The sequence below is a fragment of the Alexandromys fortis genome, unplaced genomic scaffold (assembly GCF_014885135.2).
Source record: "Alexandromys fortis isolate MF-2015 unplaced genomic scaffold, M_Fortis_MF-2015_v1.1 scaffold_115, whole genome shotgun sequence".
In the NCBI taxonomy this organism is placed as follows: Eukaryota; Metazoa; Chordata; class Mammalia; order Rodentia; family Cricetidae; genus Alexandromys; species Alexandromys fortis.
Genome location: NW_026067989.1, coordinates 3,419,151 through 3,444,276, shown reverse-complemented (window position 1 = coordinate 3,444,276; position 25,126 = coordinate 3,419,151). Strand labels below are relative to the sequence as shown.

General features: G+C 42.5%; 1 protein-coding gene across 10 annotated transcripts in view; it reads left to right on the top strand.

Annotated features, from left to right (window-relative positions):
• Ralgapa2 (Ral GTPase activating protein catalytic subunit alpha 2) overlaps window positions 1-25,126 on the top strand; it is a 266,124-nt gene that overhangs the window by 188,303 nt on the left and 52,695 nt on the right. For 7 of the 10 annotated variants that reach the window (XM_050159621.1, XM_050159620.1, XM_050159626.1 and 4 more), the window contains one exon: window positions 5,204-5,331. In XM_050159621.1, the coding sequence (XP_050015578.1) occupies window positions 5,204-5,331 (128 nt within the window). Of the gene's footprint in view, window positions 1-744; window positions 1,844-3,077; window positions 4,858-5,203; window positions 5,405-25,126 lie in introns of those variants that run through there. The other 3 variants (XR_007594897.1, XM_050159623.1, XM_050159622.1) reach the window with 3 other exon arrangements.

Genomic DNA, 25,126 nt, shown 5'->3' with positions numbered 1-25,126 from the left:
AAAAAAAAAAAGGAGAAGAGGAAGACAAGGCCCAACAATAAGCCATCTAGCAAAGACCTTTAAATAAATGCTAATGAAGAATATACCATGCTATCGCTATTCAGAAGCTAGGCTAGCAGTATCAGCCAGCTTCAGGTAATGAAAGTGATCAGAGATAAGGGAAGTATTGCACAGTGATTCTGTGGACAGAGAGGCTCCCTGGGTTATGATAATTGAGCTGGGACCCAGTGAAGCAGGTATTCCAGATCTCATCAAGTATGAAGCAGGAAGGACAGAAAGGACAAAGAGCTGAGGTAGTCTGAGCTTCAGGAGTGACTACAGGAAACATTCTATGTGACCAGCATCAGATAAGTGGGCTGGCAGGCCGTGCATGCATAGCCTCTTGGGTCACAAGTGGAGTCTGGACTACTATTTTGACTTTGATGACCTTGAGAAAAGCAGCAATCCACTCCAGTCTTCATCATTTCTCTGTAAAATGGGGATAGAGAAGAGTTGGGAGACATCCACTCAGATGTTCCTGAGTTTTTAAAACTCCTGGTCTGTGGTTAATACAATCTCTTAATGAATTAAAACATACATTCATTATGTATGTAGGACAAATTAAGCGGTCAGCTTTTTTTATAAGACATTCATTGAGGTGCCATGTTGCTTCCCAACAGGACTTGCTCATTACTTGAAAATTATTTACTGTGTCTACCCCAGGCTCTGTGAAATAGTTTAAATCTGTTTTCTCTCGTCTTTCAGGAAACTAGCTCAAATTCAGCAAGCCATTTTCTGAGCAGCGCAGTCCTTCGAGTTTCCCCTAAAGAGAGCTGTATTCTCTTGAAGACATCCCTGTGTCCCCTTGCCACATCTTGCCCTGAACCACATGTGCAAATTGCTGCAAATATATTATGTTGCGCTTTCCACAAAAATTTTTCCCTCAACTGACAAATTGTCTTCTAATACTAACTACCTTTTCAATTGACTCTCTCACTTCAGTATCTCAGGTACAGATACAGACGTGCAGCTGCTCCCTTCCAACTCATAATTCCTGGGGGATTGTAGACGTCCCCAAGCGGAAAGCTGTGACCAGACATTGGGTCGTAGCTCTCAGGAAGGTGCTTATAGGAGGTGTGTTTTGACTGTACCAGCAAGTCCTGGATGTCCCCTACCCTTGGGCATCCCTAGAGCAGGACCAGGCCCTGGTCTGCATGGCCTCTGGTTGCCTAGAAGTTACTTCACCCTTTTGACCTCTCTTATTGATGCTTCTTTATTCTCCAAATGGTATGTGATCCTTTCATCATTGTTTATAAGTACCTTTTGTTTTAGGTTTGCGTAGAAGATTGGTGAAAGATGTGGGAAAATGTGTTATTTGTTGTTCTAATCAACCCCCTCAAAGCTCTGTTGAAGTCCAGCTGAAGCATTCTCCTTTAGAGCAGCTGGAGCCTCTTGGGGGTTGAGGGGGGAGTTATTCCTGACCAAGCATTTATGGGGAAAGCTGTTTCGATCTGTCAAGCCACTGACAACTCTCCACGTGCTCTTTCCCACACATGCAGACGCTCTTAATAACCCCTCTATGTAACCTCTACATCTAAAGTTATTTCCGAATTCACAGTTGCGGTGATCCTTCCCGTACACTTACTGCTTCATGGCGATTGTGCTCATTATGGCAATTGCTCTTGACCTCTCAGATCATTTCTCTAACCCCATCATTCTGTGCTGTAAGCAGGTATTCTCTAATATAAAAGAATGTGTTCTCTCGGGAGGCAGAGGCAGGCGGATCTCTGGGAGTTCGAGGCCAGCCTGGTCTACAAGAGCTAGTTCCGGGACAGGCACCAAAGCTACAGAGAAACCCTGTCTCNGGCAGAGGCAGGCGGATCTCTGGGAGTTCGAGGCCAGCCTGGTCTACAAGAGCTAGTTCCGGGACAGGCACCAAAGCTACAGAGAAACCCTGTCTCAAAAAACCAAAATAAATAAATAAATAAATAAATAAATAAATGTGTTCTCTCTATCTGACTTTGCCATTTTGGTCTCTGGTCACCTAACTTTCAAGGATCATCTAAAAAATACATCTGTAGCCTCTGTATGTAGATGCATAATAATGAAGGACTTTTCATATGTGTGTGCTTCAGAGTATTCATCCTATAGCCACACCAAAGACAAATATGAGATGTTCAGCAGAAACTCAAATCCAAAACCTTTATATTACATTACTGTCTTCTCTTATGATAGAGTCAGTGCCAAAAAGCCAGACACAAAAATCATGGCCATATCTTTGTTATGAGTGTGATACCTGCAGCATTGGGGTGTATAACTGGCCGATTAAGAAAGAAGACAGTTTTCAGCATCGACTGGATCTCAGTAAACCCATGCATAGCAATAGTCTGATTCTAAAAGCTCACGGTTGTCTGTGAAGCATTTGCCAGATCCAGTTGAAAGCATCAAAATGTTCCAGCTGAGTCCTTGGGGGATTAGTTCTTAGGTATCAAATGGAGATTTGTCCCAAATATTGTCGTCACCCTTGCAGCTAGTTGAACCCTTCGGCTGATGTACTTGACAGTGATAGCAGGTGCCATGAACTTCGAGATCACTACTTCTCAGCAAAACGCTGCCTTTGTGTTCACAGTTGGCCAATAAGAAAGCTTGGATGTGAAAATGTCCTGCTTTGCACCCCAGCCTGATGGGTATAAATTAGCTTGGGCTATAATTTCTAGGCATGTGTTTCCTCTCAGCCAGAGCTGTGTATCATTTAGTCACGGACGACATGGCAGGAGCTCCACAGCTATCTTCCATCTTGCAGCTAACTGGTAAGGGAAGCCAGTTTGTTAACAGTCATGGAAGATCTTAATACCTAGACTTTGGTCATTACACTAGGATGAGACACTCGGGAGTTGTTCAGATTTAGATAGATGAAACATTGGAATCCAGTTCTGATCAGAACTCTGGATGTAGCCTTTCATTAACTTTACCATTGAGTATGGGACCAGGAGGTGGTGGCCCGGAGCTCTCTGTTCCCTGTCCCCACCATGCAACAGCAGCACTGTTTTCCTAGGGTAGGGCCGCTCATCCAGACCCTCCTTTACTGTCTGTCGCAGTGCACCGTGATCCCAGAGCCCAATGTAGCCAGTAGCCATTGAAGAGGACGGGAGTACTACTGCATTAACTTCTCCAAAGAAATCAAACATCAGAAGAACAGAACAAGCGTAAAGTGGAAGGCCATGCCTTGGGCCTAGACTTCAGTTTTCTAATTACAAAAGAATTACCACCCTCTTGGGGGGGGGGGGTCACTGGTTCCTGGGATATGCCACATCTCACAAGTCAACATCACCAACTCCAGGGTCTTAGGTCCCAAGTAGATGTGACTCCTCCCTTTGGCTCCATGGGGCCTGTATGAACTGCTCTAGTATCTTATCTCTTATGCCACAGCTTACAACATGCTTTTCTACAACTAAAGTAAGCCCCTACCCCATTCTTCCTAAGGAATGTCTACTTCACTTAGCCTCCGTCATCTCTGTGCAACTGTTCAGGCTAAACCAGACACTGCGCTGAGTCCTTGAATGAATGAGTCTATAAGAGGAAGTGATGGTGATGTAGAGTCTTCTTGTCAGATATGGCAGAAAAGATCATCTCATGTACTTAGATTACTTCTCTGAAGGTTTTGTGATTTTTTTTCCTCTGTAAAACCTGTAAGACCTCTGTAGTTCATATTTTATGATGTAATAATGATAATTATGCTATCATTTTATTTTCTTATCCGTTGTTGCTGAGGGTAGAAAAGTAGGTTATGTGAGTCCATTCTATATCTGTTGATGTTTTGATCATTTCCCACAGACTCTTTATTATAATTATATAATAATATAACAACTAAAATAGTAACAGTTTTGATTATTTCCTTCCAACTCATAATATCTACATATTCGTCCCTTTCTTTTTCTCCTGTCCTGGCAAATTCACTAATGAAAGTGCTCTTCTCATTGACTTTCACATACCACTTTCCATTGTTTCACTACTGCCATAGTTTAGTATATGCTTAGTGCAAACTGTTTTTTGTTTTTGGTTTGGGGGGGTGTGTGTGAAGGGGTTTGTCCTGCTACACAAAACAATAAAACAGGACAGAATGTACTAGCAGCAGGCCACAAGAGTGAAGATACTCAAATGTCCAACAATACTTTTAATGAAGTTCCTTTTTATTTAATAGCTAAGAAATTTTTATAAATAGAATTTGAATTTAGTGAAACACTTATTTGTTTGTTTGGTTTTTTTTTTTTTTTTTTTTTTTTGAGTCAGGGTTTATCTGTGTAGGCTTGGAGCCTATCCTGGAACTCAGTCTGTAGATCAGGCTGACCTCGAACTCACAGAGATCCGCCTGCCTCTGCCTCCTAAAGAACTGGGCCATCACTGCCTGGCATGAAACACTTATTTTAAAGCTATTTTCTGAAATGATCATCTTACTTTTCTCATTTAATAGATGTTGTTTTCCACTTCCCTAAAACCTTTTAGAAGGTTTCTGACTTCCTTGGAGTAGAAATTGAGAGTTTTACAATTTTCTACAAAGTTCTTCTTGTTTCCTGCCCCACTTCTCTTCCTTTTGGTCTTCCTTCTACAATTTGGCTCTGGCAACTGTGACTCTCCTGCCTTTGCTTAAACACACTAGTCCTATTCCTAATACAAGCTAGACACCTGCTGTTCTTCATGGAATATTCTTCCATCCATTGTCCTCATAGATCCTGGTTCATTCTTCCAACTCCTATAGACTTTTAATGAAACATTTCCATTAAAGCCTTCCCTCTCATTGTGATGTAATTGGAGACACACATCTACCCAAAAGCCCTTTGCTCTTCTCTGCATCATCATCTATTTTACACATCATATATGGTATGTGTTTAACTGTTTGTTTTCTGAAATCTGTAATAAACTTTGAGTTAGCTTATAGCAGAGATTTTATGTGTGTGTTCTTCACAAAGGTCTATCATATAATATTGTGAAAAATCAAGAGAAATTGTACGCGTATATAAGAGTTACTAGCCAGCTCCAGTCCCAAATCTCACTGAGCCAACAACCTCCATGTTAATGAGTAGAATTAATGAAATTCGAATGGGGGGAAAGGAAGAGAAAAGAAAGACATCCATGAACACTGTGGTTTGCCCACATGGTGGAAATGTATCTAGCAAAATAAAGCCAAGCCTGGTTCTGAACATAGTTTTTCTGTTATGAATCCCAGGTTCCGTTCTTTGGACCTCTGTTCGATGGAGCCATCGTGAGTGGGAAGCTGCTGCCAAGCCTTATCTGTGCCACGTGCATCAATGCCAGCAGAGCGGTGAAGTGCCTCATCCCACTCTATCAGAGCTTGTATCTTTTTGCTGTGAATATGTAACTTATTAACCCTCCCCAGGGTGAGATTCCTGGAGAGCTTTCAGGAGAGGTAAGTGGGCTTCAGGCCCAGGCTGTGCTGCTGTTTGTTGATCTCTATGAAGTACAATGATATGGGGCTGCATTGAACATAGTTTGTTTTCCTAGTTAGTTCAGGACTCTTTGTCTGAGAGGCCGTGACTGTCATGCTCAAGCTCATGGCTTCTGGGACTTTTCCCAGATTCAGTCTCTTCTTCTTTTTCGAGTCAAAGTCCACTGTGCAGAAAGAGGAATATGTAGCAAACCACCGCAATTCTCATTCAGAGCACCAGAAAACAAAAGCAAATGAAGTGACTAATAAATCAGAAACTGTACACTGCACCTGAGAAATGCAGAGAGTTCTGATGGATGGAGAAAGGAGAAATTACATCTGGCAGAGGAGAGAGGAAAGGGAGTCCCTGAATCAAGTTATGTCTGGATTCATCACTAAGAGTGGAAAGAAAATTTTTTACAATTTTCTCCAATCATTAATATTTCCTCTTTTAATTCCTGTTCTCATCTCTGAAAACAGGAGAAATTTCATGTTTCTAATTTTTCTTTCAAGCAGTAATTGATATGTATAGCCCCTAAACCCACATGTGATCTCCAGCTATAAGAAAAGAAAAAGATTAAGATGAGTGACTTCATAAAACCACTGCAAAAACCATCTAACTTCCTAACAAAACTTAGAATTTCTTTTTTTCTAATTGGTATCAACAATGATTAAAAACACATTCTATTTGACCTCTCCATAGACTTCTCCCAGCCTGATTGTAAGTGACGTATTATTAGTGGGTAGCGGGCGAGTGAGAAATAACATGTAAAGAGATACAGTTTGTGACATACCTTTCATTAAAATATTGGTCATTCGGTTGAATAATATCCTGCCTTTAGATTTTAAAAAGTACATATGCCATGTGGCAACTTAAAATTATCATAGAAATTAGTAGTAGAAAAGAGCTATTAGGTCCCATCTGGTCCCTCCCCTGGGGCCAGGCTGCATTATTCCCTCCAGCACACACTCATGCTTTGTCCTGGCTGGTGGGGAGTGTTTGGAAGCAGCACTCTCTGCAGAGACTTCCAGAACACCCCAGATGTAACCTATAGCTGCTGTCGTTTCCACCTCCGGCATGGAGTTTATATTTCACATAAACTGCAACCTTACAGGACCTTCTTGGCAAAAATGAGAAAGACCTGTCCAACAACTGGTCTGTCAGTTGGTATATGACCTGGGATGAGCTAGACACCTATCAGTCAAGGATACTGGGCTGAGTCAACAAAGGGCCTTTAAAAACAAGAACATCCTATTTTGTAAAAGTCCACTTTGATTTTTTTTATCTTGTCACACCCTCTCCCCTTATCAAACAGATCACAAAATAAATGTTTTGTCATTTTGCTGAACTTTAGCTATGTGCCTTTGGAGCAGTCAGATTTAGGGAAAACAGTATTTTTAAGGGTTGAAAAGATAATGATCAGTATCTCCTTAAAAACCTCAAGGAAATCACATCATGAGTGTGGGTGCCAGTACTCAAAAATAGCTCATAAAATAGACAATTTGATATCTTAGAGGACAATTTAGTATAAAGAGGAAAAATAATAACAAAACCTATTATATTGATCATCATAAAGTTTTAAATATTTTTCTCTTAATTAATTAATTTGTTAATCAAATAAATATCTAAAATAGTTAATCAAATGATTTACACAAATTTTATACAGTGGTGGTCATGTGAGAAAAAATTTTTGATCATGTAGCTATTTCTGTCTGCAGAACTGCTAATACTCTAGTCAGAAATAAGGAATATAATAAAAATGAGGAAATGGGAAAGAGAAAAGGGAGATTTTTGTACTTTAAACATCCTCACTGAGTTTTACAGCTGTTTGTGTGAGCTTGTGCCAGCTGCTCCTGTAGGGTTCACTAGAACATTGAAGTCCTCCGTGCGCTTTGGGGAGCATCTGAACTGCTCCAGTGTCATAGCTGTTGTCTGTAATTTGCTGCTTCGTTGACATAGTCTTATATTTGAACTTTCAAAACCACTGACTATTCTAACCAGTCCTAATTATGAGTGCTAATTGCATGCCTTCATTTACCAAACACACAGTTCCTGTGGCCTGTCTGCCAACTCCAGTGCTAGAAGCTAGGGCCACTGCATCACAGCAGGGCTCTAGGAGCCCAGTCCTAGGTTTTAGAGACCTAGATGACACCTAAAGAGCGCACAGGCTAATTGGTCCCTTATCTTCTGAGAGCAAGAGAGACTGAGAGTTGGGGTGAACAAGAGTCAGGATAAGGGGGCCTCTCCAAGGAGAACGGACTTCAGCAGAGATTGGAGAATGAGAGGAGCACAGGTGACACTCAGCAGAGGACCCAAGATTCAGTGCTCTGGGAGGTAGATATCTATATTACATGACTCCTGTACATGTGCAGGTCCACGAGGGTGCCTGTGATGGACCCAAGAGTCAGCTGTGATAGCAATGGCATTTTAGGTGACCCCCAAAGAAGCTGCTCACAGTTCCAGGACACATGGACCTCGGAATTCTCATCTTAGAACAGCATGCTAGAGGGTCCATCCAGGGCTGCCCAGTAGACAGTGGATAGGCAAGAGGTGTAGGCGCCACCATACCCTACAAGCCCTGTGAAGACCCCTAAGGGGTAAGGTCATCAGCAGTGCTTTGGATGTATCTTGATCCAGTGCTCGTGACTTAACTTGACCAATGGGGAACAAGCATGTGGTACTCCTTTTCAAGAGAGGGAGAAAGTGCCTGGAAAGGTCCTTAAGTATAAAGCACTCTCTGTTTTTTCACTGCCTTCCAATGTTTGCTACTTACCATCACTCAAAGTAAAGGAGTGTTAAATTTAAATTATTTGCTTTGATTTTTGTCATTCTAAATTATAGAGTGCTAATTTGATAATAAATCTATAAGCTTTCAACTCATCAGCTGAAATCAATAGCATTCCGCAATTCATATGCCATAGCTCATGTGTACATATGTTTTGTTCTTCCTGTGTGTGTATTCTAGCAGCCCTCCACCATTAGTCTGCTGCTGAGCAAGGAAGAACTGAGAGGCAGAGAAGCCTGGGTCACCCTGTAATCCCTCACCCTCTGTGACAGTTTGCAGAGCAAAGGATTGACTACTATAAGGGAGTCTCACAGCTTGGAAAGGGTTTGATAGGGTTCTCTGGTTACTTGTGACTCTGTGGCCACTCACTGCTGCTTTCTTTCCACAGTCAAAGCAAGTTCTGCTTTGGCAGAAAAGTGTGACCTCTCAGCTTTTATGATATCTTAGTCATTGAGGAAAGGGTTCTCATTTCCAGCTGCTCAAGCCAAGTGGCCCTGAAGCCCTGAAATCTCCAGTGCATGTTGAAGAACTCTGACTCTAAATGTCTGGCATTGGGAGGTGTGTGTGTGTGTGTGTGTGTGTGTGCGTGTGTGTTGTTGTTGTTGTTGTTGTTCCCCCTAAAGTCAGGCAGTATATCCCTTAGCACAGCTGTGTTGGTGTGAACCCAGACTCATTAAGGAAGGAAGCAGTTTGTGTCTGCTGCCATAGGTAAAAAAAAAAAAACTTCACTTAAAGACCAAATAGCTGGAAAAATTACAGCTACCTGTTCCCAAGATGCAAGGCCAGAGTTGAACAATACGAATTTCCTTGGCAGCCAGCTTTTTTACATAACTATCCTGAGACTTTGTTTTGCTTCTATTACGTAGATTATAGTTGTGAAATAACTGCTAAGTTGTGACAAGATACTAATTTCTTCTCAGTGTCACCCCCTCTCCAGGTGTCAGAGTGACCATTTAGTTCAGACCTTTGTAAATCCTTGAGGTAGGAGCACTTGCTTCTTTTGTGTAGTGACCACACACTGACCCATGACAACCAGACTGCCTAAGGACAACCAAAGCAGAGAGACAGTGAAATGACTTAGTTGTTTTTATCTCCCCGTTCTCTCCCTGGTTGATTGATGTGTAACTTCCTTAGAATACATTTGATTGGGATCCAGTTTTATGTAAATTTTAACTAATAGTAGAAATGTGGACAGTTAAGGGTCAGTTTGTCTCTGGAATGTTTAGAAAAAGTACACTTGTGATTAATTGGGGATTGGAAGCACTGCCCAAACAAATTTGTCTTTTGGGCTTTTTTGTTTTGCTTTTAGCAGTAAATCTAGCTTAAGGTCAATATCAAAGGAGTTCTTGTGTGAGGTTCTCTTGGATAATTGATCAAACAGTTGGAACTGTGTAGCAGAGGCACAAAGAAGACTGTAAAAAAAATCATTGTCTCCCATAATTAAAAAAAAAATGTGAACACAGTAGGGCCGTGTATAGAAAGCACCCTGTAATGGTGCCCAGCCCTTTTGTGGCTTGTGGGCTTTCCTATAACCTCCTCAGTGGGCTGAACCAAATCTGCCAAGAGTACCTTCATCCTGTGGCCACTGTACCACTGAGTAGTGAAAGCCTGCTCACCTGCCATCTTCCTCTCCTATCGCTCACAGGCAAGTAGGGCCTGTTCCTGGGCCTAGAGAACAGTAAGTAGGAAGCTTGTCACATGTTATGTTTACAGTTTCCAAGCCAACTAAAGATTCCAAAGTGAAACTGTGGTCTGCTGATAGAACTTCCTACAACTGTTAGAGCCAAGGGCTTTCATTCTCCTTGTCAGGTAAAAGGTTCCTTCACCATATAAAATGTGCCCATTAGGAGGAGTTCACCCCGAATCAAGCAGATGGTAGCTTTCTGGACTAAATGTCTACTTCAATAGAACAATAGTCTCAGTGGCATTTGCCGTCTCTACTCTCTGGAAGTATCAATATTTGGAGAGAACTGGTATTCCTAAGATAACGTAGTTGTATACCTCTTCTGTCACGAGTGAGATTTGCTTTCATTTTCAGCTGACAGGTACATAAATATTTGGTATATATCTGAGAGATATGTGCCTTTAATATCATCACAAGATCCTGCCCCCAATTCACACAGCTTCAAAAAATGACCCTTCTTTCTAAAGCTCTAACAATCTGGGTTCTTTCTTGTCCAGTGGGATGCTGAACTCTTCTTCCAGGACAGACCTTTGATTATTTTCTGCCCTTCTCCCTACACTGAAGAAAGAAAACCAAACCACACCATGTGTTATATTCCACCATGCACAATCAATTATGCATTTGTCAACGTCTGCAGCTTTCCTGCCATGTGCCAGGCACCATCCTAGCCACTAGGAGTATAAATATGAATAAGATATTCCAAGGGAGAGGACACTGTTTGCTCATGGACTGGGCTATGAAAGCCCATTACATGTGAGAATGACAGATGCTTCCATATGGCAGAGTGTAGGATATGCACATGCAGGCACAGGCACACAGAGAAGACAGGCAGAGAGAGCATGCACAGAACTGTGGAAGGAGAGAGAATAGGGCCCGGTCTGTAGCAGAGGCAAGGGAATAGATTAGAACCTATGCAAGGGGTGGGCTGATCCGTTGTATAACCATAGATAGCCTTCTGTGGAGCAATTAAAGAGTAGACTTTGAAGGAACAGGTAGGTATAGAGACATAGGAAAGGGAAACAAAGAGGAGAGAGAGGAAGCATTACTTTCAGCAAACCAGCCAAGCAAGATATATCCTAGTAGTTGGCTTCATCCACCACTAAGGCTAATAGTCTCAGGTCTTTACATGGAAAATTGTGTGTGAAGGCTAAGAACTGAGTTTCTGCAAGCGAGAAGTCAAGACATACCAGATAATTACAGCACCAAAAAAAAAAAAAGGGGAAACCACTTTAGGGTGGGATTGAGCACTTATGGAGGGATAATTACTGTGGGGGGGAGGCGAATTAAGTAGACTGAATGGCAGCAAGTTGCAGGTGAAAGGGATGAATGATACTTTAAGAATTGGGACCTCTGTGCTGAGCATTGGTGGTACATGTGTTTAATCTTAGCATTCAGGAGGCAGAGGCAGGCGGATCTCTGTGAGTTCAAGTCTAGCCTGGTTGCTCTGGACAGCCAGAGCTACACAGGGAAATCTGGTCTTGAAAAACCAAAGGGAAATAGGAGAACTGGGACCTCTAAACAGACCTACAAGAAAAAGAGTTATAATGGGTAATACTGTTTGATATTGACTCAAAGCACATTCTACTATAGGCAGCAAACATTAGCCACGTTAACTGGCAGATACTCTCATCTTTTAGAAAACCGGAGGTGAACCACAAAAATGTACCACTTAGGATCTATGCCTTAACTGTTTGAAGGAATGTGTTATGCCTTTGAGTATTGCAGAAAGTGGTGGGTTTGTGCTGGAGTTTGTATATGAGTGGGAGAAAAGTGGAAATAAACCGTACTCCAGACACTTGGGAAGTTCTCTATGACATGGTGCAAAAGGCACAAAAAAGATCCACTCATAGGAGTTAGAATCCACTCTCTGCTCCTACAATCCAGGCATCATCATCATCATCCAAAGACAGTGTGCTACTCTGGGGTCCACACTGAAAGAAGGGCCTCACAGCTCAGAGCCAGGGGAGGGAAAGTGTGACTGTTATGCAGCCGTAGGCATCTGGAAGCTATTCAGACCAAGAAGGCAGCATCTCTGGTACCTGGGAGGTTGTAAATGAACTATCTGCAGAACTGGGACCACTGGGCAGAGCCAGCCAGGCAGCAGCTTTAGCTCAGTGTCATGCAAACATCCAGAGCCCAGAACCAGCTGCCTGCAGACTGAATCCAACCTACAGATGGGCTTTGTTTGAACTGCTCTTGGCCTCCTTGTATTACCAAAACACAAAACTGAAGATTGTCAGCCACAGTGAAAAACAGGAAGAGTACATTTTTTTATATTGTAGATTTTTAGAAGAATATTTTATGTATATGGGTGTTTTGTCTATATGTGTACCACATTCATGTCTCAACCCTGCAGATGCCAGAAGAAGGCATGGAGTTACAGACTGTGGTGAGTCCCCATCAGAACTAGGAACCAAACTCAGGTCCTCTTCAAGAGCAGTATGCACTTTAATTGTTGAGCCATCTATCCAGCCCATATTTAAAAAAAAATGTAGATTTTTTAAAATTTATTTATTTAGTGTGTATATGCATGTGTATATGTACATGTGTGTACAGGTATGAACAACTCTTCAGTCTTGGGAACTAAAAGAGGGGATTGGATCCCTTAGAGCTGGAGTTATAGCCATTTGTGGGATACCTAACTTGTGTCAAGTGCTAAGATCTGAACTCCGCTTCTCATGATTGTGCAGCAAGCACTCTAAACTGCTGAGCCATCTCCACATTCCCCCAAAATGTACGTTTTTGGTTTTGGGGATTTGTTTGTTCTTGATGGAGTGAGTTTGTTTGTTTGGTTTGGTTTGGGTTTTTGTTGTTGTTGTTGTTGTTGTTGTTGGGAGTCCAGCCTTTAATGGCTGAACCATCTCTCCAGCCCACAAACTATAAGAGTTTTTTGTTGTTGTTGTTGTTGTTGTTCTTGTTTTATTTCTCCTAAAGACTAAGAATATCTGAGCTTGCTGATGGTGGTGGCACACTCTTTTAATCCCAGCACTCAGGAGGCAGAGACAGGCATTTCTCTGAGATCGAAGCCAGTCTGCTCTGCAGAGTGAGTTCCAGGACAGCCAGGACTACACAGAAAACCCTTGTTTTGAAAAAGTAAAAAATAAATTAATTAATAATTTATTGTTATTATTATTATTATTATCTGAGCCTACTGGATCTTCCTCCCCTTATGCTAGTAGTACCTAACCTCTTCACTGGACATCTGTCCTTCTAGCCCCTGTAGTCCCCACCTCATGAGACCCAGTGCCAGCACCACCATCATGGCTGTCAGGTCCTGACTGGAAAGCACCATCCAGTTCTGGCTGGAAGTCCAATAAGTGCTGCCATTTGGAGTTTTTATTGTGGTGCCAGCCTGATTCCCATAAATAATGGGCTCCATGCCTGTTGTGAAAACTAGAAGATCCCAGCTGGGAGTTACATAGCTGGAATATTTCCATTTTACCTACTAAGTCTTAAAATACAGGGTAGGAAATGTCCCCTCTATGGCTTGTAGAGAATATCCTACCGTATGATAAAGATCTGCTTCTTGGTGTCAACGCTGCCCAGGACATGAAGCCTATAGAAAGCACCTGATTGCAGGGGAAGTTTTCATGAAAAGAAACTATTTTGCCGTTTTTCGGTATGCAGTGACACTTACAAAGACCTCATTTGAAGAAAACTAAACTTCTAACAGTCTGTAAGAAACCAGCCTGCTGCTCTGCCTGGGAAAATGTCCACAAAAGCCTGGGCTCTTCCTTTCTTGGCCACTGTCTCAACTGGGTCACCCCTGTCTGCCAGGCTGTCATGGGCAGGGATGCTGCTTCCCACTCTGCTGACCTAAGGGTCACTTTGCTGCACCCCAAGCCACATGCTACTTGTGGGTCTCCCCTGAATACAGATTCCCATCCTCCCACACCATTTCACCAACACAGTCTTTGTTCCCTTGAAGTCTGTGCCAAGATCCACTCACCTCTGCATTGAGTGTTCCGCTCCCACCATGCTCTGCAGTTCCCAGAGTGGACCTGGACTTCTTCCTCTCACAGCCACTCTCACCTTTACCTCCCGCTACATTATGCATTCTTGTGTAACGCTGGGAGATGGGGTAGAGGGGCAGGCAGGCAGGAAGGAAAACCTTCATTTGGTAAACTCATTTTGGAAAAGAGAATCAAAAGATAAAACAAATACTTTCTAATATTGCATTTTTTTCAGAGTTGGGAGCCTTCATTGTCTTAGGTGAAAAAAACGGGTCCACATACAGCCTGCGTATGCGTCTGTGTATGTCTGTACCTTTGGTTTTCCATTTTAAAGCTATAGTTTCAGCTCTGTGCTGAACACTCAGAGTAATTGCTGTGCCTGGTAGGAAACAGATGCACGTCGGGAAAAACGGCAGATAGGATTTTTTTTTTTTAGATAGAAGAATTCTTGGAAAACTAGGTATTATATAAAATAGTATTTTAATGGATGATAATGATATGCATGTTTCCTCTCATTGTGTTCACAATAGTTTTGTAGCTGGAGATTTAGTCAGTGGTGGAGCACTTTCCTGACATGTACACAGTCCTATGCTCAGTCCCTGCACATTGCCTGATGGATTGATTTCACTAATGCCCCCTAAAATTTATGGAAGAACTTTATACTTGAACAATGTGAAAGGAAAATGAAGGCTATTCAGCAATCAGTTTTCATAGAGTCATGAGTATTTAGTAGATTTGGGGGAGAAAGAGTGAACTCAAAGATAGTTAAAGTTAGAAAACTTACAAGGCTAAACTTACTGTTACCACCAAAGCCCATACCTTCAGGAAGGAGTGACAGCCCCAGTCCAGGCTCAGAGGGAAATGGCCTGAAAGCCCCGCTTCTTTGGTGTTCTATGTCCTATGTACTCTATTAGTTGTTGCTGGGATGGGGAGGGCAGCTTTTTTTTTTTTTAGCTATTAATATGTGTAAATTTTTACGCACATAAATAAAAAATGTCTGTGATGTCCAAAGGAAGTTCTGAGACCAGCAGGAGTGGGCTGGTCTAGGCCAAGCATGCAAATACTGACATCTGAAGTCACTTGTTGGAAAGTCTACAAACTCTGGGTACAGCTGCATTCGTCAGTTGCTGTAAGGGAAGTGTAATCAGCCAGAGAGATGCATTTGCATCTCAATTAGAAAGGAGTTGGAAAGAAGCACTAAGGTCTGTTGCAGGAAGGTTGTGGAAGAAATCTCACTGAGCACAAAAGCCCCCGGCCTTATCCTCCAGCTGAGTGGAGGACAATGTCTGAGGTTTCGTTTCCATAGGGACCAGAAACCTGCTGGGCCCCAGAAGAATCTCGTGTTTGCACCGGAATCATTTGGTCATGATGACACAAATTCCACTATTGTTCCTAAATACATTTTGCTATTAGAAAGCCGTTAGAAAAGTGGAAATGGTTGTCATGTGAAAAGCATGCAGGAGAAGTGTTGGCTGACCCTACTTACCTTTTTACAGAGTGCTGTGAGCATTTCTAGGCATTTGGCATTTATTGATGTCTGAATATTCAAAGAGCAAAAGGTCATTCCATAAATGACAGTGTCTTAGCATTTACAGTTACCTGGGAATGACAGATTCGAAGGGAGCCATGGTTTCTGATTCTTCCATACTCTCCAGCCGAGGGAAACAGCATGACTTTTAACACGGGGTACAAGAACCTGGCTCACTGATCATTTAAATGGCTGGTCATTATCTGGCTTTAGATAACACCAGCAAATCCTTAAGAGGTAGCCCTCACCCTGACATTTGGAAGCACAAAGTACTAGAAATTAAAATTTTCTTTGGAATATTATCAAAGCGGTTACTTTCAAAGACTGAAATCTATGCCAGACCAGACGGACCCTTTGTTTCCAGGAAAGTTATGCACTTTCCCAAAAGTCTGTGCTGGAAGCTACTAAGAGCAGAGGGTGTTAAAACCTCTGTCTATGCCAAGTTACCCACCATAACTAGGATTACTCACCCTGAGCAATTCTGAGGAAAACTTGTATTTCTGTTTTATTTTGTGCTGTCTTAGTTAATTCATTGGCTCCAACTCAGAGTAACAAAGAAAATTGTTTAAAGTGGGGAGAAAGAAAATTTCAGTCGGACATGTACAGATTGAATTCTCTTTATTTAAAAGACAAGGGTTGAATCTCATCTTCCCATTCTGGAAATTAGGGGACCAAGTTTCCTAAAGATAGTCTCCTCCAGTGACCACAGACTGAAATAACACATTGCAGGGAAACATCAGAACCTCTTAATCCAACATTAATCAAATTTCAGTTTACTAATTATCCATTCCATTTTGAAAGGACCGGCATCAACAGAAAACATCGTAGACTCTGGGATTATAAGCAGTATTTTGAAAGTGAGACTTTCTGTATTCAAATCTCTAAAAAGGATAATACATGCCTTATTATAATAAGAGATTGTGCAAAGCCAAAGAAGGACAAAGCAGCAGGTCCAACTGGTGATCCCTTCTGTGCGTCTGCAGTGGGCTCCCAGCAGGTTCCCTGCTGCAGTCATTTGCAACATGCTCAAGGAAATTTTTTAATCAAAGCCGAATACTTTTTTGGTAATTCGAGCAAGTACAATCCAAATGCCATCATGTGAGCCTTGAAGGAGCCTCTTTTTCAGTTTTCCCTAATACTGGGAAACTCCAAACTCCAAAGCAGATAGATCTTGTTTTTCAGGTGTAATTCTGTGGTCCTATGCATTGAAAGCTTTTGCTAGAGACCCTTGGGAACTAGTGGGAAATGCTGGTCACTAGGAGGATCAGTGCTGACCCGTGTGTCCCTGTATCCAGTAAGCCCTCATGCACTTCCATCTGTATATTATGTTTGCACATGCCTTAAGCACAACCAGCTTAAGGAATGGGCAGCTGCTTTAGTTTTGAGCAGAGTAGCATGTTCTCTAAATGCCCCATATTTTAGCATGTACAGTTCTCTAGGTATGCCTTGTAATTCCCGACAAGCCCACATCTGACAGTCTGCCTATCCAGACAGTCTTTTTGTTTTTGTTTCAACACAGTCACAAAAAAACAAATGGCACCATGTTCAGTGGCTTATAGTTTTCATCTTCAGCTTATTTCCTCCATGTTTCATTTCAGGCGCCTATCTCCTGTTTGGTCCAAGGATATAAAAGAGTACAGAACGGGCATCCCTCTGCCATGTTCACGCCTTTAAACCTTCAGTACAAAGCTTTGGACTTTCATCCACCCATGATCAATGAAGGGGCTGCCTCCTAAAAAACTCAGTCTGCTTGTCAGGGAACAAGCCAGCCCTTAAGATGCCAAGTCCCTGCGGTTCCCCTTCATTTGCCTATGAAGTGGGATGTGAGTCTATCAGTGCATCCCGGGCTTGAGGCAGATGTATGCCTGGGAGTGCAAAGTCTCATACCTCCACAAAGGGTAGGGCAGGCTGGCTGGCTGAGGGGATTCTGAATTTATAAGCAGAGTTCCAGAATTCCCCCAGGGCCCACTTTTCAAAGGCAAATTAGTACGTTTGCAACTTGATCCCTGGGCAACTTTTGACAGTTGTTCTAAGAATAATAAAACAGATGGACAGAATAGATTTTGGGGTTTCCATCCAAACTGCCATCCTCTGTGGAATTTAAAGAAGGCGGAGAGCCGATGGGGGAGCTGCCGCCACTCTCCATTGTGCCTTTCACACCCAAGACTCATAACTTTCTCCTCAAAGAAGATGGAAACTGTCATCACATTATATTTTCCCGCTGAGCTTCAGCTTGACTATGAGAAAATAAATAGGATGTGTGTGTTGTTTTTTTTGCTGTTGTTTTACATGTTTAAAATTAAATGAATTGAAGTCAGTAAAAAAATGAATTTATACTCTAAGAAACTGATGTTAATATGTGTATCAGAGAAAATATAAAATTTTTCTTAAATTTAAGTACCATACTTATAAAATCTTAAGCCCTTTGTTTAAGCCTTCACATATTATGTGCTTATTAGTTTTGAAAGTAGAATTCATTTCCAACACAAACACATATAGTGCCTTATACAATGCATTAGACAGCTGTTTCAGGAAAGACTATTTAAATGATCTGATAAGATGAGGTTAGCCCTCCTATTGTGCACTAGACTGTTGTAGTCTGGGAAGCATTTTCTACTACCCACTCTGCTGTGGATCAAGTCTGGTTCTGTTCTCCTTTTCAGAACTACAGAATGTGAGAATTTCTGTACTGTTAGCCACCCCTCTCCGGATTCGTATGCTGTGATCAGAGAGGTTAAGTAAGGTCAACTAGGCCTTAGAACTCCAGAGCCATCCTAGGCGTGTGTGTGTGTGTGTGTGTGTGTGTGTGTGTGTGTGTGCGCGCGCGCGCGCATATGGACTAACTTTCAGTACCATTGAGCTCTATCCCCACCCCTCTTGTGGTCAAGTGTTCATCCTTACTTACAATTCTGGTAGAAAAGAATTGAAGGTACTGCCTATTCTCCACGGCAGTCGTCTTCCTACCAATGCTAGACCCATTTCAACATGTCTTTGTTTTAGTACCTTCATTTTCAAACACATATGAGAGCTGGCCGCAGACAGAAGTTGGGTTTCAATTTTAGACTGGTAACTAGTTCTTTGGTTTTGAACAAGTATTTTACCTCTGCCTGCTTCCTTATCTGTAAAGTGAGGAAGATAATCCCTCAGGTTATTGTTAATTGTGGAATAAAGTATATGTAAAAACGTTATCTTTAAAACATAACTGAAAGGCAGCTCCTGCAACCTAAAGAAGTACATGTTCTGCCTAAGATTCAGTCTGCCCCATCCCTCCTCCCAGCGCCTTCATAGCTCTTTCCCTTCCCTTAGTCTCTGTTTAAAAGTCATTTGTGAGGAAGTCTTCTACCAAACTCTCTTCCTTGGGCAGTGTTACCTGATTTTTTTTTTCCCCTTTAGTTCTTGTCATTTAATTGTTGTATCTTTCTCCCATGATCATCATCAACGGCTGAGTACAGACCCATTATCATTTGTGACTGTATTCACACCATAGGAAAGGAAAAGACTTGATAAAGCATGCATACCCATATAAACAGATCGAGAAAAGAGCAAGAAAGCAGATACGTGCTGAGTTGCCCAAGAAAGTCTGGCTCTTGGCGAATAGTCTGTGATCAGAAGTGGTTGCACCATTCCACCCTCTTACAGAACACCGTGCTTCCTAGGCTTTGCTATGCATGCCATGGGATCTTGGCAGTTGAGCTTCTCCTGTCTCTTTGGCCCTGGCTTTACTGTAGGGTGCGGTGATGGGCAGCCTTGCTCTTGGGGAGTTTCTTCACCAGCAGTGTGTATTCTGGGATGTAGGAAAGGCCTGCAGTCAGCATCCAGTGGTTCTGCTGGGTCTTCCAACCACAAACTACACAAGAGAATGAGAGGATGGAGGGAACTGCATGAGGGGAGAAGGAGTTCCAACTGCAGCTTCAGGCTGGCAGCATCAATCTGTATCTCTCAGTAAGATCTTCATCTATTGGTCTTCCAAGTCTCAATAGGCTAGAAATTTCACAAGATTTTGTTGGGTTTGTTTTCCAAAAATATACTCAGATAATAACCACAATTGTTTATTTAAATACCTCTAAATTGGAGGAATTTTGGTGAGCTTGCTTTGGGGGACGGCATGTCATTGTTGACTTGAGGTCACAGCTCTTGGTTCTGTTCTTGGTTTTATTCAGAGGAAGGAATGGAAATTAAATCATCAGGGTCCTCACATAAGTAAGCCTTGAGTCCACTGACAGCCTTGGAAGTCTGGATCCATATTACAAAGTATGCTCAATAATGTGGATTTTGAAAGGATGTGATAAAGAGTAAAGAGCTTTTTTTGAAGTATTTTATATAGCATAAAATTGTTGTGCTTATACTAAGAAGTAGTTTTTGACTGCAGTGGGATTAAATAGGCATGCTATTTTTTAAAACTCTGGTTTAAAGTTCTATGATTCAAGAGGTCCTTCCAGGCTTTACTGATTTGATTTTGTTTATTGGTGGTAGTTAAAACCAAAACTTTGTAAAGAGACATACATTAGTCTGTAAAACCCAATAGCTCCGCCTTTAATCCCAGCACTCGGGAGGCAGAGGCAGGCGGATCTCTGTGAGTTCGAGACCAGCCTGGTCTACAAGAGCTAGTTCCAGGACAGGCTCCAAAACCACAGTGAAACCCTGTCTCGAAAAACAAAACAAAACAAAAAAAACCCAATAGCTCATGCTCAGTGTTCATTCTTGCCATCAGTTTCACAAAGAAGATTCCTCTGAACACTTGGCTGGAAGTTGCCATCTTCCTTAATGCTGTATCAGTTGTACTGGTGTGTGTGTGTGTTTCTGAGGTTTGAACCTGAGACAAGCAAGCAGTCTACCACTGATACTTTTTAACATTGAAAACATACTAACATCTTTATTTGGGGAGGTTAGAAGCACTGTATTAAATTCTGTTCATTGTTTCATTGTTGTTGTTTTGGATGCTGCAGAAATGAGAGCTTTACAAAATCACAGGCTGCCTTCAACAAGTTAATTCCCATGCCGAAGGCTGTGCTTTCCAACATTTCCATTCCAGGTCTTTTCACCACAGCATGTTGTGTTCAGATGGCAGACGCTCTCAGTGTTAAAATGTCCTCCTCCCTTGATGACTTCTTAAGGTCAGCTAAAGGCTATTGCTGGCCAGAGCTGCTTCACTTCTCCTGCCCCCCTTTTCTCCTCAGCGTAGCAGCCTGGACTAATAAGCCGACACTGCCCTGCTCATACTGCCACAGAGAAGGCCTGTGCTCTTTGCCCTCTGCCTACACAGCTGCTCCCAGGTGTCCATAGGGCTCATTTCCCACCTCTGAGCTCTCCCCCTGCTTCCTGCATAAAGCTTGCACACACCTACGCACATCTGTGCACACACATCCCTAGTACCTCCTGTGGCCTTCCTGTGTTCTTTATTGTCTGAGCCCTTGTCGCCATCTAATTTACTATAGAATCCACTTACTTTTTTTTATCTGTGCTGGACCTACTATGTGAGGACAGAGATTTTTTTTGTCTCACATTTCCTCCACTGATATTTCTAAAGGTGATAGTAGAAATATTTAGCGAATTGGTAAAATAAGGGTAGCTCAGGATACAGACCATGCTTGTGTTTTCCAGGAGAGACTCAACCCTGGATGCAACCTCAGCACCTGCCACAGGATAAATATTTGTTCAGGAAATGCTTGTTAGATGAGTAAATGAAGTCAGCCCCTTGCCATCACAGAAAAGGCCACCAGCTCCAGAACATTTCCTGTTCTAAAAAAAGAAATGAAAAATGAGTAATTCATCTTTCTGTTCAATGACTTTTACAAGAACTTTCCTATGAGAAAAAGTGCAGATCTCATGACAGAAAGGACTACCATGGCCTGTGAGCCACATCTTGCCTTTGGCCAATGGATTGTAATGATTGTTTATGAGGTGATAAAATTCAGAACTCATAGAAACCCCAGGAGCTCATAGTGTGTGGAAAGTGACTGAGGGTTCTGCTGCCGGTTTCTCTCTCTGTCCCTCTGCCAGGGACAGGCCCTGGGATGACTGAGCAAGAAGCATTCCAGTGAGGCCATGCATTAAATCTCAGTAAAGTTTAGTTTACTTTCTAATTTTAGATAAAAAGGTAAACAGGAATAGAAGTCCGAGCATTGCCTCCTTTCACAAGAGCGTGAGGATTTTCTAGATAACCTAAGGATGCTGGCAGAGGTGTTTCAAGAAAAATGGACGAAAGATGACTATGAGTTTCCTAGACTCAGGTTTGGGTCCTGCCTGAGTCTATTGTGGCTGATACCTGTGCAGCAGGAATAGCTAGGAACTGGCCAAGTATACCTGACCTGCAACCCCTCCCTCAGCCAGTTTGAGTATTCTTGCCTCAGTCCAATTTTTTTGCTTGTCTCTTTGGGGGCTTCAAGAGGCAACGGGGGTTGCAGGGAGGCACAAGGCTTTGCAATCTCACATTGGACAACTCAGAATTATTGGCCACTGAAGTTCTAAGGGAGAAAAGAAAGCCTGTTGAGATCAGCAACATCCCAGTCCGCTGCCCTCAAACAATATTGTGGTCACTCTAGGTCAGGGCTCCAAGATAGACAAGTTGAGTTCTGTAGGCCTGTCTTATTCATAATTTAGTCCCACCATCCAGAATAGCAGGACTCAGTATTTTTAGTTGGGTGGAAATAAAAAAATGCAAACACTAAGGAATCCCAAGGGCAAAGTATTCTGGTGCCATTTACTTGATTATACCATAAGATATCTTTATAGCTTAGAAGGAAATTGCTTACCAAAAGGAGATAACTGATTTTAAATAAAGACCTTAATCCAACAACTACTCATAAAAGCAATGCAGTTCAGTTTGTATCTGTTTCCACAGAAGCACACATAGTCTTCTGAGTTCTATGTGGATTCTTTACTTTCTCACTTTAAATTTTATTACATTCTTGTTGATTAATTGATGTGAGCAAGTGGTATATGGAATTTGCCACACATGCGGAGGTCAGAGGGCAGCTAATTTGCAGAAGTTGGTTCTCTCCTTCTACCAGGTGATTGCTAGGGATCAAATTCAGGTCTTCAGGTTTGGCAGCAGGCAATTACTTACTGACTGGTCCCACTTAAATCTGCTTTCATTAATCCCATATTTAATTTTGCATAATTTAAAGAATCATGAGTTTTGATATACTTCATAATTTTCATTTTTCTTTTTAGGTGAATTTATGTTTTTGTGCCTGTGGAAGTTTGGAAAAAAAAAAACTGGAAGCCATATAGCTAATGTTGTTGCAGTTTCTTTAAGGAGAGCAACTGTTTTGAGGGCCAGTCTTTAAATGTCCACCTTTAAGTTTGATGAGTATTCCTCTTCTATGGGAAAAAGGTTTTTTATGACTCTTAGGTACTAGAAGGATGTTCTTGAAATGCATCCGTAATTGCTCTCCCCTAATTTATCTGGCAGATCTCTGGCAACAGCCTTTTAGCACTGCCGTGGATGAATATAGGATACCCAAAGAGTATAGAATGTTGCCAAGCGTTTTTTAAAAGCTGGAGGTTTCACACGGCCCCTTGGCTTCTCTGACAAGTCTGTGGCCCACTGACAGGAGAGGGGGCAGCAGTGTTTGGCCCACACACCATCTCTGTCATGTCCCGATGCATATTACAGTAACCCTCCTAGGTGCTGGGAAGGAGTGCTGATCCTCATTTGGAAGTACAGCCCCCCCACCAGAGCAGATCAATACGTGAGCTGTCTGTCTCCGCTGCTTACTTTCCTTTTGCACAGCGAGACTCTTCTGCAGGGAGCGATCGATGGCTCTAATCTCCAGCAGCCTGCAGCAAGTCATGTGAGGCAGAGCACTTAGGTGGCGTTACACGGACTGTGGAGGTGGCAGCTCGTGGCAGCAGATTCATAGCACCCTCACTAGGGACACATTCCATCCATGACGGGTGGTTCTGCTCAGCCCAGCTATGGAACACCATTCCTCTGAAACGATGCAGGGAAGAGGGACTCTGCCTGGACTGTGTGCATGTTCGTTCAAGCATACATTATGTGAATGCCTGTGTGAAACACACACAAACAGGCCAACATTCTCTGTTTGACTCTACTAGCTGTCACTGTGTCCTGGGAGTTAAATCTACTCTAGAACCTTGGGCTAGAATTAGTTACATTCTGGCTAAATTTTAAACACTAATGACAATTTGCTTGTTGGTTGGTTTTGTTGTTTTTTGGGGGGAGAGGGTTGGTATGGATTTTGTTTTGTTGTTACTTTAGCAGGGCATGGTAGTAAGTCTAGCACTTGGAAAGTGGAGGCAGGAAGATGGGTAGTTAAAAATTACATGAAATCCTGTATCAAAAAAAAAAATCAAAACCAAGTCTTTTTTTCTTTGAAATTCCAGTGCCTGAAGAGCTCATTTAGCGTGCTGTTTCAAAAGAATGAGAAGGCAGTGGGCATCAGTTGTCCTGTCTGTCTCATGTAAGAGGCCAGGGAATGAAACTCTGATTATCCTCGGACTGCTGGGATGCCTCAGCAGCCTCGACCGGGGAGTGAGCTGTGCAATAGCCCAGGCATCCTCTGGCGGTGTACTCAGGCTCCTTTCTAGCTTCTCTGTTTTCCTCTAGTGGTCCTGCCATCCTCTGTGGGATTTGGGTTACAATAAGAAAGTAAGGGACGGATACAGATATAAAGGAAGGCAACCACGAAAGCAACAGCAGATTGAAACATGAGCAGCATTGGCTACTGTGGTATGCCTGTGCAACAAGGGGCAGGCAGTGTCTCAGTCTAGTACCTACTGCATGGAGGAGCCTTGGAGAAAGGGCTGTGGCTCCCTCTGCCTGTTGGTGGCTTTAGAATGGTTCTTGCTATTTGTCCAGGCTGGCCTCAGAACTATCTTAGCTTCCTATGAAGCTGGAGCTAGAGGTGTGTTCTTTCAACTTTAACTAGAATTTGCTACATTCTTTCCAAACCCAAGTGTAACTCTTCTAGCCTGTTATCTTGGTTTCACTCTTGATTGACATCTCATAATTAGGGCCATTTTCACTCGTCTGCACATGACAGACATCTGCATCCTTTTAGTTTTTCAGAGTGCATCTATGTCACCTTCAAAGATGCCTGTAGTGAACTTTTTTCACATGTACACCTCACGGGGACAAGGAGACAAGTTTTGTCCTCCAGACACTTCTCTCTCATGTTCCCACACACTCAGCCACAGAAAATGAGGCGGTGATCATTTAACATAACATTATTTCTTTAGATGCTTCTAATACTACTGTGTTGGCAAAAAGATGATTAGCAGGTTATTTTTTCCCCGGTCTCACTCCTGGATGCAGGCTCGGAAAATGAGAAGTTAAAAGCAGGGCTGTGCTTTTCATTTTTCCTGATTTCCTTGTTCATTCAACAAGATATCCATTGGCTTTTGCTGTCTGCCAGACTCCTTGCTATTGCTGAGGATAAACATATGGAAGGCATGGCTCTTGTCCTCCAGGGGTGTTTCTGGAAGACAGCCGGTTACAGCAAAGAGCAGTGCACAGTTTCCTAATCGCTACAATGGCAGGTTCAGCTCAGAACTCAAGGCAAAGTGTCCCAAGTAGGGGGCTTTGGCCTGCCTTGGAAGAATGAACAGGAGTCACAAAATCCTAAGTAAAAAAGTGAGGGGTGTTCAGAAAGTGAACACTTTTCAGCGCAGAGCCTTCCATACACTCAGAACCATCGCAGATCGTAGCAGTCAGAGAGCCCCAAATGCTTCTAGGAGACCAAACCATGGCCACTAGTAATCTTGCCTGAAGTTCCCAGAGCCCCGACA